This window comes from Hyperolius riggenbachi, chromosome 7, assembly GCF_040937935.1.
Source record: "Hyperolius riggenbachi isolate aHypRig1 chromosome 7, aHypRig1.pri, whole genome shotgun sequence".
NCBI classification, from domain to species: Eukaryota; Metazoa; Chordata; class Amphibia; order Anura; family Hyperoliidae; genus Hyperolius; species Hyperolius riggenbachi.
In genome coordinates this window covers 116,283,036-116,297,458 of record NC_090652.1, presented here as the reverse complement: position 1 = coordinate 116,297,458, position 14,423 = coordinate 116,283,036, and the positions used below count along the sequence as shown (strand labels likewise).

The 14,423-nt window shown below is 43.9% G+C and overlaps 1 protein-coding gene across 1 annotated transcript in view; it reads left to right on the top strand.

Moving 5' to 3' along the window:
* MCM5 (minichromosome maintenance complex component 5) overlaps positions 1–14,423 on the top strand; it is a 28,691-nt gene that overhangs the window by 13,533 nt on the left and 735 nt on the right. Inside the window, exons 7-14 of the mRNA XM_068244557.1 lie at positions 5,922–6,093; positions 6,719–6,830; positions 6,939–7,082; positions 9,301–9,543; positions 10,298–10,410; positions 10,535–10,663; positions 12,292–12,434; positions 12,515–12,642. Of these exons, the coding sequence (XP_068100658.1) occupies positions 5,922–6,093; positions 6,719–6,830; positions 6,939–7,082; positions 9,301–9,543; positions 10,298–10,410; positions 10,535–10,663; positions 12,292–12,434; positions 12,515–12,642 (1,184 nt within the window). The remainder of the gene's footprint in view (positions 1–5,921; positions 6,094–6,718; positions 6,831–6,938; positions 7,083–9,300; positions 9,544–10,297; positions 10,411–10,534; positions 10,664–12,291; positions 12,435–12,514; positions 12,643–14,423) is intronic.

Genomic DNA, 14,423 nt, shown 5'->3' with positions numbered 1-14,423 from the left:
TGTAAACACAAGCGGAAATAATCCGCTTTGTTTACATTGTACGGCGCTGCTGCGCAGTGACGGAAACGTCCCGTCACTGGCTGCACAGGATGGATAGCGTCCTGTGCAGCCTCGATCGCCGGGGGGGCCAGGTAGGAGAGGGAGGGGGAGGATTTCGCCGCGGAGGGGGGCTTTGAGGTGCCCCCCCCCCCCCCCCCGCAACACCCAGGCAGGCAGGAGAGATCAGACCCCCCCCCCCCCTGCACATCATCCCCATAGGGGGGAAAAAAGGGGGGCAATCTGATCTCTCTGCCTGCAACCTGATCTGTGCTGGGGGCTGCACAGCCCACCCAGCACAGATCACTCAAAACAGCGCTGGTCCTTAAGGGGGGGGTAAAGGGTGGGTCATCAAGTGGTTAAAAGGAAATGTCATCCTCCATATACCTCTCACTTCTTGTGTGCTTAGTGTCTGTGTTTGTAAACCTGAACAATATAAAATTATTTTTCCAGTAACACTCCAGGACAGGTACACATTGAGACTTGGCTCCTCCCAGGAACAGGAAATATCCCTCAGCCTCTCTATAAATTAAACATGGACCAAGGGTCAGGCAGTATTGGATATTTCCTGGTCCAGGAACCAGGTCTCTCTATGTGCTCGCTGTCCCGGAGAGCCTGGGTGGCTAGGGAATGTGTTGGCACAGAGCAGCATGCTCTCTGGATACAGAGTATCTGCTGTCCCTGGAAGTACCTGTGGGGTTGCCTTAAGGTAGCTGCTTTCAGCGGGATATTGCGCCCTGTTGGTCGGCCTGGATGATGGATAGGCATCGCTTCAGGAGGGGTCGCTCTGAGGACACACCAAGCGGAGGCAGCGGCACGATAGTGGCGTCCGACAGATACGCATGGCGGAGGCGGTTTGCGGAAGTCTCTCGGCCGCGACCTCGGGGAGAACTCCCGGGTCGCGTGACGCCACTACCGGTTTGCCGGGTGGAGAGGAGTGGCCGTCCGGAGTCCCAGCGTCTGGCACATCGTGGAAGGATGTCGGAGATAGAGCAGGAGCCAGGACGGGTAAGATTGCTCTGCTGGGACCCGGGCTGCGGTGGTGACTCTTGTGGGAGCGCTTTTTCCGCATGCAGCAATTTGTTTGGTGGTATGTTGTGCTGCACAAAGGCATTGCTTTGTGAAACAGATTATGCATCATCTTGTTTAAGCAATGTGCTCACACTTTTCTGCTGTGTTAAAGAGTAATATGATAAGTTGTGAGGATTTAATTTAAGGACTTTTTTGTGTGCTCATTTAAAGTCTGCAAATGAATTACATTTTCCATGCATTTTTTTGTGGAGGAAAGCTGAAAGTGTTTATACTACTTGATTAACAGATATAAGCATATAAGCCTTAAGCAGATATAACTATTTGTTTGTGCATTGGGCTTTAAAGCTGTTATGTGGAACTAAATATTGTTTTGTGTTTTTTGCAGGGCACTTCGACTAAAGTACCTGACCTTGCTAAACTAATTAAACAGTGCCCTGTGTGTAATTCAAAAAGTCAATCCTGCATTAACAAAACTGCTATGCAGAGATTGCACTTACAAAGTAATGAGGCAGGAATCTGCATCTCAAAGAGACATACATGTTTTGAGATGAGATTTAAAAGATACTGTAAAGATATTTAAAGCTACTACTACACCTTCTACCTGACACACCAGCTAATACTCAAGCTGATAAGGCGACTCTGCCTCAGGTGTCGGAAGTCATTAAGCATAAAAAAGCTACTAGGAAGACTAATAAATCAATTAATGTTCTGATGAAGAGGAAATGAGTGATAATGGTGATTCTGCAAACTCTAATGAGGGGCAAGAAATAGAAAATAAACCGTCAAAGTTTAAATTCCCTGTGGCGGAAACTGACATTTTATTAACGGCCATATATGAAAATTTAAATTTAAGTAAAACAGTTACTGAACCTGCTTCAATGCATGATGAATTATATGAAGGTATGGAAATCCACAAGAGCTGTGTTTTCCAGTTCATCAATCAACCTTATTACAAGTAAATGGAAGAACCCCATTAGAAAGTTATTCATGTCTAGGGGGTTTAAAAGACTGTTTCCGGTTTCTGAGAAAGATTGCAAAAGGTGGGACAAGAATCCTAAACTATATGCAACTTTTTCTCAAGGCAATAAGGATGATGAATTGGCCTTTGAGGATCTTGGACACTTATAGGACCAATCAGATAAAAATGAATATGTATTTAAAATACTGTGGCCTGCTATCTGTGCTAACTTCAGGCCTTCAGCTGCTACAACCTGTGTAGCAAGTGTGATAGCACTGTGGTTGCAGCAATTGGAAGATATTAATAAGGATACACCTAAAGATCAATTAATAAACTCCATGACAGCAATGCATAAGGCAATTGCTTATATAATTGACGCAGCTTCAGAGTCAATAAGGTTAACAGCAAAAGCAGCGGGTATTTCTAATGTAGCAAGAAGACATTTATGGATTAAAACATTGCATAGAAGTATGACATATAAAGATAGTCTGTTCCATTCCAGTAGTGGGTGATACTTTTTTCGACCCAGAATTAGAAGTTCTTGAAAGAACTGCTAATAGAAAAAAATTGTTCCCTAAAAAGAGACAATTTAAACAGGGGAAGAGGTGTTTTTTTCGTCAAAACAGACAAACCTAAAAACCAGGGAGAAAAAAAAAAAAAAAAAAAAAAAAGTTTAATTTCACTAAAGAGTTAACTTGGCCTCAACATCAGGAAATGTTACAAGAGATTATCACAGACATGCTAGATAGAAAAGTGGTATCAGTGGTGCCTGTGGATCAGAGAGGCGAGGGCTTCTATTCAGAAGAATTTCTGATCCAAAAGCCGTAAGGAAAATACAGAATACTATTGCATTTAGAATTTAAAACCAATCAACCCATACATAAAATACGAAAAGTTTCGTATGGAGTCGATTTACTCAATAAGAAATCTTCTGATGCCAAACGGCTTTATGGCAAGCATAGATCTTCAGGATGCTTATTGACATATACCAATCGAGTTAAAATCTCAAGCGTTCCTAAGATTTGCAGTACAAATGGAAAAAGGGGTTCAGCACTTTCAGTTTTGCTGCCTCCCATTTGGCATAACATCAGCTTCAAAATTACTAATGTTATGGTAGAATTGATTGCTGCAATGTACAGAATACGCCTTATCATAATACCTTACCTGGACGATCTTCTGATAGTGGCAAAAAAAAAAAAAAAAAAAAAAAAAATTAAAAGAACTAGAGGAACACAGACTGTATTACATCAACTGCAGGAGGCAAGCTGGATAGTGAGCAAAGAGAAATCGCAGCTTGTTCCAACACAGAGTATTTTGTTTCTGGGGTTTATAATAGATTCAGTACAACAAAAGATATTTCTTCCACAGGAAAAGATACAGATGATTGTAAACAAAGTTCAATGCATGTCAGTCAGTAACACTCAGACAAATCATGCAGCTTCTGGGTCTTCTGACTTCAGTTGTGCCAGGAGCTCAGTGGGCTCTGAAGCATACCAGTATTCTACAATATTGGATGTTACCAATTGGAACAAACAGGATACACTAGACAATATGGTGGCAGTGGATCCCCAAGTGAAAAAAAAAAAAAAAAAAAAGTTTACGATGGTGGCAAGTAGTTCAAAACCTCACACAAGGCAACAGATGCAAGTTTGTCAGGATGTGGGGCACATGTGGCCACCTTTCAGGTTCAGGGTGTCTGGAATCAGTCAATGATGGAACACTCATCGAACTTCAGGGAACTGATGGCGGCAAAAATGGCACTAATCAGCACATTTTATATTCTGAAAGCGTGTCATGTTCAAGTACAATTAGACAATGCAACTGTGGTAGCATATCTGAATCGCAAGGGGGGAACCAGGTCATTATTTTTGACCTTGGAGATCCTTGACATAGCAGACCAAAACTTGCTATAACTAACAGCAGGGCACCTGAAGGGGTCGCTCAATGTTCTGGCAGATCAGATAAGCAGACTCCAGATAACGAACACATAGTGGTCTCGGAATCAGAGTTTATGCAAAATAATTGTGAGAAAATGGGGCCAGCCCAACTGGACTTATTCGCAAACAAATCCAACAGGAAGTGCAAACAGTTACATTCCCTTAATATAATGGACAATCCTGTAGCAATTGATGCCTGACTCTGATATGGAATCAGACTGTCACATGATTCTCATTGCTACTAACTGGCCCAAGAGGGCAGGGTATCCGCTTCTCCTATCAATGTTAATAGACCAACCATGGGAAATACCAGTGTCAGAGAACATGATACAGGTACAAGACCAGGCTGTAGTAAACCTAGAAAAGTGAAAACTTACAGCGTAGTTTCTGAAAGGGCAGTGCTTGAAGTCAAGGGATTGTCCTCAAGAGTAGTTAATACTCTCTTGAAAAGTAGAAAAGACAATACTCTTCTAATATACCAAAAGGATTGGGAAACTCTTATTTTGTGGTTAGAAAACTCTAATTTTTAGTTAACAGAAATGGCTACAATTTTAGAATTTCTGCAGGAGGGCGTAGGAAAAAGGTTGGCCTTAAGTACAATTAAGGTCCAAATTTCTGCCCTATCAGTTTTTTTGTGTGGATAAAAAGATAGCTTTAGACCCTTTTTATAATCAGATTTGTAAAATCAAGAGACCAGTTATGGTTAAACCATTCCCGAAATGGGATTTATCTTTAGTGTCGCAAGCATTGACATCTGAGTTTAATGAAGATTCATTAAAAATGTGTACTCTTAAAACAGTATTTTTGGCAGCGATCACTTCAGCTGGGCGCATTAGTGAACTCCAAGCTCTCTCATACAAAGAACCATATTGTTCCTCCTTTAATGATCGAGTAGTTCGCCGGACAAGCCCAGAATTCCTACCAAAGGTTGGTGACATGTTCCACAGAACACAGGTGATCGTATTGCCATCTTTCTGTATTAATCCAAAATCAGAAAAAGATAACCTTATAACTTACCTGGAGAAAGTTAGAGTTCAGAAAATCAGAATCACTGTTCATAAATGATGCAGGAAAATCCAAAGGATTAAAAACCGCTACAAAAACAATTGCCAAAAGGATTAAAGATTGTATTCTGGAGGCATACAAATTATGGGTAAGGATCCTCCAGGGAACCTTAAAGGCCCATTACACCAGGGCAGCCGCAACAACGTGGGCTTACAGGGCAGGTGCTTCACCGCTGAACATCTGCAAGGCTGCGACCTGGAAGAGTTTGGGAACCTTCAGGAAGCACTATCGATTGGACCGGATAACGGAGACCGATCAAGGCTTCAGAAGAACTGTCTTAAAGGCAGTTAGCCCACCCTAAGGTTGGTGATTGATTTCTTGCTGATCATCTCAATGTGTACCTGTCCTGGAGTGTTACTGGAAAAACCAGGAGTTAGCTTACCTGGTAACGACATTTTAAGTAACACTCCAGGACAGGTGGGGGTACCCACCCCCATATATATCATATATTGCATGATATACATGTTATATTATATGTATTTTAATGTAATATAGTAGGGTTATGTTAATGTATATTGTTCCTGTTCCTTGATGATATACTGCCTGACCCTTGGTCCATGTTTAATTTATAGAGAGGCTGAGGGATATTTCCTGTTCCTGGGAGGAGCCAAGTCTCAATGTGTACCTGTCCTGGAGTGTTACTTAAAATGTCGTTACCAGGTAAGCTAACTCCTGGTTTTAGGAAATCTATCAATTTGGTTACTGACAGGACACTGGCTGTCCCGTTGCTTATATTCTATAATTCTGCACAATCCGTTCCCTTTCAGTATTGTCATTAACTGACTTGTAGGGCTTTGACGGTTCTCTGAATCTTAAGTATATCATCCCTTTTCCTAAGAAAATAGAATGGTAAAACTAATATGCATGTGTTTTTTCCCTGTTCAATTTAAAAGGCCGAAGTGCAGCCGGAGCTATAACTCCTCAGGAAGAGGAAGAGTTCAGGCGGCTGGCTTCCAGACCTGACATCTATGAGACCATTGCTAAAAGCATTGCTCCGTCTATTTATGGCAGCACTGACATCAAGAAGGCCATCGCCTGTCTGCTGTTTGGTGGTTCCCGCAAAAGGTGGGCCTCTTTATATTATGTAATTCAGAAGAATGGCAAGTTTACATTTAAACTCCATAATGTATTGCTTTTCAAGCTAAATACTGCATTACTTGTTATGGGGCTGAAGATGTATTAAGGTTCCTGTTTAAAATTTTTGTTAAGCATTTTTGTTTGGCAGAACAGTGCTACCAACTTTCAGTCTGCACTTGTAGCATTTCCATATTCATTCTATATAATAAAACCCCTCTATCCCCGCGCTATCCTCCTGTCTGTGTGTTTTAGCTACTGCACATGTGTAGCAAATAGGACGGGGGAAGGGAGGGGGGCGTATACGTGTGGGCATGCGGAAGGGGGTTGTGAGGGACTAGAGCCCCTTATATTAACTGGCTTAGGTCCACCTAGTAATTTTATAAACCCTTAGCTCATGTGAGCCAATATATTACCTAGTACATCCTGACTTGCATATGTTTTGGGAGCACTGGTGACAGCACTATATGGGATTTGTCTTTGAGTTGTTTAGTGTGTTTAGACCAGTGTTTAGAAGTTGTCCTAATTTGTATGTGTTTATTTTTAAACCTCTTGATATCGCTACGTCCAGGTATGCTTTCACCTCTGACACTGGCGCTTTGTATGTTTTTTTTAGACTTCCTGATGGTCTGACTCGTAGAGGAGACATTAACCTGCTAATGTTGGGAGACCCCGGTACTGCCAAGTCCCAGCTGCTGAAGTTTGTGGAGAGGTGCTCTCCTATTGGGGTAAGTGGTTTGGTTTTGTTTTTTATACCTCTAATACAGAATATGCAGTGTTGAGAGGATGAACATTTCTCCATGTTGTGCGCTAACTTAATGTTCTTTGTTTAACAGGTTTACACATCTGGGAAAGGTAGCAGTGCTGCAGGTTTAACAGCTTCTGTGATGAGGGATCCAGTGTCGCGTAACTTCATTATGGAGGGCGGTGCCATGGTGCTGGCTGATGGGGGCGTAGTTTGCATTGATGAGTTTGATAAGGTGAGACCTATAATAATATCACCCTTTACAATGTGCTAGTGATATAACATGAAAACCTCTGATAATGCTGCAGTTTGAGTATTAGGGCTGGTTCACACGGGCGTCTGCTGAGCTTTTGCTTGGCATTGCGTTCAAACGCCAGCGTTTAAAAGCTAGCTTTTGAAAAGCGTTCAAGGCTAGCAGTTCTGGTCTCTGCTATTGTTTGCTCGCGTTTACTGCCTCTGAAAGCAGCATGTTGCTTTTGAGACTAGACGCAACGCTGGGATCTACCGCCAGACTTTCATGAAAGCCTGCAAAAGCCAGCTCTAAACGCTCCCATTCACTTGCATGGGATGGCAGTAGATCCCAAAAAAACGCTGCGTTAAACGCCACAAAAACGCCCGTCTGAACCAGCCCTTAGCTGGGTTTTTGATGCTAAAAAATATACCTGTTTCTGTCCTAACACAGCTCCTGTGTTCTCCTTCACACTGCTTGATGCGCCGCTAGAACACACCACAGGGGTTCTCTTGCCCTGGCCAACTTGATTGGTGCAGTTTATACAAACTCCAGTTGATATTATACAATAAAACCTGAACCATGTTGGCAAATTCCTTAAAGAGATTCTGAAGTGAGAATAAATCTCGCTTCAGAGCTCATAGTTAGCAGGGTGCATGTGTGCCCCTGCTAAACCGCCGCTATCCCGCAGCTAAACGGGGGTCCCTTCACCCTCGAACCCACCCCCGCAAACCTTGGTCGCAAACTTGGGCGTGAAATTTTTGCTTCCTGGAGGCAGGGCTAACGGCCGCAGCCCTGCCTCTAGTCGCGTCTATCAAACGCGCATCGCCGCCTCTCCCCCGCCCCTCTCAGTGAAGGAAGACAGAGGGGCGGGGGAGAGGTGGAGATACGTGTCTGACAGACGCGCGTGGGCAGGGCTGCGGCGGTTAGCCCTGCCCCAATGCGGAAGTGCTCCCCCGCTGTACGGAGGGGATTTGGGGGTGAAGGGACCCCCGTTAAGCCACGGGATAGCGGCGGTTTAGCAGGGGCACACATGTCCCTGCTATCTATGAGGTCTGAAGCGAGATTTATTCTCGCTTCAGACTCTAAGAGTAAAAGTGGTTTGGTAAGTTTTTAGAGCTCTAAATCTAGCGACACACTGTACAGCAGGGCTGGGTAAACTATGGTCTGTGGGCTATATCCAGAATGTTAGTGTTTTGAATCTTGCCCGCCGGTAAAGGGCCGCAGTAATCTCCCTGCAGAGTTACAAGTAGTGCATAACGACAGGTTTAACTTGCCCAATCGCGGCTTCCAGCGCAGATCCCCATTGCCAAAGCAGCGTCATGCCACCTGCCGTCAGTACGTGCCAGTGTCACATGATGCCGCTGTGGCCATGGAGATCTGCACTGGAACTTATAATTGGGTGAGTTAAACCTGTTTATGCACAGCTTGCAACTCAGCAGAGAGAGGAGAAGAATGTGGCCTACAAAAAAACGTTGCCCACGCTGGTATACAGCAACAGGATCACTAGCCCTTCTTACAAACAAGGCTAAGTTTCCTTGACCGCCTGCTGTTAGCACAGATTGCCACAGGGTCACTATTTTCATTTTTTTTTTTTTTTTTTTTTTCTGATGGGAAGTGTAGAAGTCCATACTAGAAATGTCTGGTCACTAGTTGGGGAACTTTTAGTTCTGCAGAGGGACAGTTGGAATGGAGTTGTTCAGCACGCTCCGTAATGCACTGTGGAATGCATACAGTAATAAACTGAAGAGGGCTTATTAGCCGGAACCCGATTAAAGCGGACCCAAACCAAATTTTTTTTTTTTTTTTTTAATTAAAAATATTTAGTTTCACCACTCTGACACATACAAAGATAAACACTCCTTCAAACCTATAAGCATTTCAGTGCATGCTTTTCACCCTTTCATTTTCACCCTTCTCTTTACACCACCTACTTCTCCAGTTTGCTGGATTCTGTCCCGGAAATATGAACAGAAGGGAGGGGTTCCTCCAATAAATGTAAAATATTTTATATTTGTCATCATGCAGCTGAAAAAAGCTATTTATTATTATAATTTAGAAAATAGATTTTTATTTCTGAAATCTTGTATTTTTAATTTGGGTCCACTTTAATAACTTCCTGAAGGATAACCTAGTTAAATACTGTACTACTATTTAGATAAATACAACATAATAGTTATCTCCCCAGAGCTCATGTTTCAGAGATTTACTTTCATCTTTTCAGATGCGTGAGGATGACAGAGTTGCGATCCATGAAGCTATGGAGCAGCAAACCATTTCCATTGCCAAAGCCGGCATCACCACCACCCTGAACTCTCGCTGCTCCGTGCTTGCTGCAGCTAACTCTGTGTATGGCCGGTGGGATGACACTAAAGGCGAAGAGAACATTGACTTTATGCCCACCATTCTCTCAAGATTCGACATGATCTTCATTGTCAAGGATGAACACAATGAACAGAGGGATATGGTAAGAATTAGAATGGGAGTAAAGCTTTTGGTCACATGACCAGATGGATAGTCAGAGAATCAGTTTTTGGGCTTTGTGAGTGTGGTTTTCCAGCTGCTTTGATTACCTCTTCCCACTGTTCAGACTGCAAGGAACAGACTCAATCTGTTTGATCAGACTGCAGACTAAAGCACAGTCAGTGCAGGAAGTGACTAGCATTTAATGGCTTCTGACCATTTACTATACAGGGGATTTGACATTAACCAAGCAAGAAGCTTAGAGACAAAAACAAGCCCTGCAGTAGAGATCCTACACAGATCTAGGAGAATATTGAGAGAAATAAATTGTGTACTTTACTAGGAAAGCTGTTTTTTTTGTATGGTTTTGATGTTTTTAGCTTCAATAGATGTGTTGTTTCACTTGGAATAAGCATACAACTAGTGTAGTTCAGGCATAACAGCTGATCTGCATACTTGTTCTGGGTCAGACTGCATTGGATCAGCACTGGATACAGAATTCAGTAGGGGCTTTTGATCAGTGCATTTAAACCACATCTGGAGGGGGGGGGGGCGGAAGTTCTCCAGGAATGAGCATGTCTGCTTCCATATCTCCATCTGCACAGTTCTACTATCCAGCAATCACATTAATCCTAGAGATGACCTCTTTGAATATTGCAATGCCAACCTTTTTTCCATGTATCTTGACTTTTTTATTCTGCATTTGAGCAGCTTCAATGTGGATAAACTGTGATGCAGCTTTTCTTGTTTCTCTGCAGACATTGGCCAAGCATGTGATGAACGTCCATCTCAGCGCACGGACACAGACTCAGGCTGTGGATGGGGAAGTAGAGCTTAATACCCTGAAGAAGTTAATTGCTTATTGCAGAGTGTAAGTGATCTACAGATTACATCTGCACAGTGGTGGCATAATTCACTGTAGGGTATAATGTGCAAAGAAATGTATGTGTTGGCAGAAATGTGAATCTGACAGTACTTTTCATGTATTGTTTTAGTAAGTGTGGTCCGCGGTTATCAGTGGAAGCTGCAGAGAAGCTGAAGAACCGCTATGTTCTGATGCGCAGTGGTGCCCGAGAGCATGAGAGGGAGAGTGAGAAGAGGTCCAGCATCCCTATCACTGTCAGGTAACACAAGGCATATCTCCCTTAACTAGGATATCAAAATGTAGCTCCACAATATTGGGTACTTTTTAATTCTAAATGTTTGTGATGCATGCAATTTACGTGCGCGTTGTACTGAACATCAGTAATTTATGCTGATGTGTAATCTTATATTTTACTTGCAGTCTGTTTCACTACATTCTTAGAGAACCCAATGTGGTTCCTTGGGGGGGGGGGGGGGGGGGAGAGAACATGTTCTCTGCCTCTGCTTCCCCCCCCCCCCCCCCAAAAAAAAAAAAAAGATTAGCGACAAGATTTGTCACCATCTCCGAGGGTGAATAGAGGGATTCCCTGTGCAAAATGCCCACTACAGGCATTCCTGCAGGCTTTCCAGAGTTGCCATTGGGCAGCACTCTCTCCCTGGCCACGCCCCTGCCTCCCTGCATGCTGCTGTGAGAGACCTCGGTCCTACCAGCGTTGTGACCGGGAGGTCACGTAAGTAAAAGTTTTTGGCGGCTACCGGATCTGCCCAGCCCCACAGATCAGGTAGCATAATTTTATTTTTTGTCAGACTTAACATACAGATGAAAAGATCTAAATTAGAATTGTTAGGGTATTGATTGTGTGTGTGAGATTTGGGGCGGTGACTTTTTATCAATGCACTTAGTGTACCTGAGCTGAAGCTCTGGTACAAGTTAGAGGGGGATGCCTCAGGATCCTATTGTGGCTTCCCTCGGTGCTCTGATGCTCCCAGTCACTGTGGCCTCCGTCTCCCCCCCTCCCCCCCGAACATTAGCGATGATACATTGTCACTAATACTATCAAGGCCGCGCAAGCCCGCCTATGCACAGTAAGCTGGAGCCGTGTGTTCCATGCATGCTACTGTGCATGCATGGCCGTGCTCGTGACCACTAAGGGAAGCTTCAATAGGATCATGAGGCATCCCTCTCTTCAGGTTACTTGATTTTGATTACAGGAATTGCTTTAAAGCATACCTGAATTGGGGGCGGGGGGAGATTTACTTACCAGAGGTTTCTTCCAGCCCTCTTAGTCTTTTTTTTTTTTTTTTTTTTTTTTTTTTCATTGACCTATGAGGTACCTCTGTTGTGCCGCTGTCCCTCAAAGATCTGCAACTAAAAACTTCAGTCGCAGCTACTGCGCATGCGTTGTCCTACCTGCTTGCCTCCTAGATCACACTCCAGTCAGTGGGAGCATTTTGTGCATGCGTGGTACAATTCTTTTGAAAACTGCAAGCACAGAATGCTCCAGGTGACAGGGATGTGATTGAAAAATGCAGGTAGGACCACACAGTAGCCCACACCTGGAGCTCCAACAGCAGGGGGGCAGCTCCACAACTTCGGGAAGCTGAAGGAAACAGAGGGACCAGAATGACGGGATGGAAGAAGCCCCAGGTAAGTAGTGTAGTTTTGGTATATTAAATATCCCCAGTTAGTGCCCAATATAAAATGTTTGTGGGTTTTCTTCTCCTTTTTATAGGGATTGTCATCCACCTGGTAAGATCAATACTGTGTACACAACTTGGATAATTCTGTAGCATTTTTGCCTGCTCTGGAGTACTGCTTATGATTATCAGCTGAAGTAATTACTTTTGTTTTGTTTTACTTAAAATGGTAATGTTACATTTTTTGCAGACAACTTGAGGCCATTGTCCGGATTTCAGAATCTCTCAGTAAGATGAAGTTACAGCCATTTGCTACAGAAAATGATGTGGAAGAGGCACTGCGATTGTTCCAGGTGTCCACATTGGACGCTGCTTTGTCTGGCAGTCTGTCTGGTGAGTACATGACTTGAAGTTGTAGCTAAGAGTCTAGCACTTGTGCAATTCTCTATAAGCTGTGATGTGCTTCTCTGCAGGTGTGGAGGGATTCACCACACAGGAGGACCAGGAAATGCTGTCTCGCATTGAGAAGCAGCTAAAGAGAAGATTTGCCATAGGTTCTCAAGTTTCCGAACACAGCATCATACAAGATTTTCTTAAACAGGTGAGTGCAAAAACCTAAATGCCTTAAACCGACTCTGTAACATCAAAAACCTCCCCTGGGGGGTACTTACCTCGGGTGGGGGAAGCCTCCGGATCCTAATGAGGCTTCCCACGCCGTCCTCTGTCCCATGGGGGTCTCGCTGCAGCCCTCCGAACAGCCGGCGACAGACCCGACTAGCTCCAATATTTACCTTTGCTGGCTCCAGCGGGGGGGCGCTGTGGCTGCTTTTGGCACGGAAATAGACGGAAATACCCAATCTCCGTCGGGTCATCTCTACTGCGCAGGCGCCGGAAACTTGCGCCTGCGCAGTAGAGCAGACCCGACGGCGATCGGGTATTTCCGCCTACTTCGGAGCCGACAGCCGTCAGAGCGCCTGCGCGGGAGCCGGGAAGGGAAATATTGACGTCACCGCTGCACGGAGGGCTGCAGCGAGACCCCTGAGGGATGGAGGACGGCGTGGGAAGCCTCATTAGGATCCGGAGGCTTCCCCCACCCGAGGTGAGTACCCCCAGGGGACGTTTTGTCGTTACAGTTCCTCTTTAAATTTCATAGAAACTGCAGCTAACAGGGTAACCTGTTCTGTAGTCTTCATTTTTAGAGCTATACATAGTTATGTCCATAAATATTTGGCCGTTTTTTTTTTTCCCCCTAATTTTTGGATCTGTACTTTACCACAATGAATTTTTTAAATTAAACATCTCAGATGCAGTTGAAGTGCAGACTTTCAGCTTTAATTCAGTGGTGTGAACAAAAGGATTGCATAAAAAATTTGAGGCAACTGAAGTAATTGGACAATTGACTCATGAGCAGGTTTGGACAAGTCAGTCATGCCCTTATCAATTAAAGGGGTTCTGTGGAGTGGTTTTAAAGAAAAAAAAAACTACACTTACCTGGGGCTTCTATCTGCCCCCTGCAGCTGTTAAGTCCCGCTCCGTTGGCATTTGATCCTTCGTTCCCCGCCGCTGGTCACGGGCTAACTATTCATCTAATACACGTGTTGATCTCCAGGCCTCCATGGCAGATCCATGCCAGTGTTTAGGGTGGACTGAGAAAGAAATGAATGTTCTACCTGATGGACCGCACCTTTCCTGATTCAAACACATCAATTCATTTGAGCTGTATCAAGTGTGAGGATCTCGGCCCTTGTAGGACCTATTTCACATACCTGATCTCATACAACTGCAGCTGTACGGGAGCTTACTGCGCAGGACGATGTTTTCACCACAGGCAGTTCCCAGACGCCAGCAGGAGCAAGCAGTATTTGTCTAGCTAGATAATTTTAGACCGAGAACGGAGGTATGGAACGGAGAATTGTAGGTGGACGGTGCGGGACATGACAGCTACAGGGGGCCGATAGAAGCCCCAGGTAAGTGTTAGATTTTTTGTTTTTTTTTAAAACCCTCCACAGAACCCCTTTAAGCAGATAAAAGGCCTGGAGTTTCATTTAAAAATTAATTGCGATAATGTACAAGACCAAAATAAGTAAAAAGTTGTCTTTGTCCAAATATTTATGGACCCTGACTATGTATCTCAGCTGTGCAATATTAACCTGTGGTTTTAAGTTATGTACATGCGTTCGATTGCACTCATTGGCTGTTATGGCCAAGAATCTAGTCGCATCTAGCGTTTGTACGATGCTAGACATGCTAGGATTTAAAAGGGTTATTAGGATTTTGCGTTTCCGCTTCCATTTTGAATGAAGCCTGTAAGGGATATTACATTGTTGAAATTACTGCAACCAGTGTAGAATAGCTTTTTGATTTATGTGCACTTATTGCCTA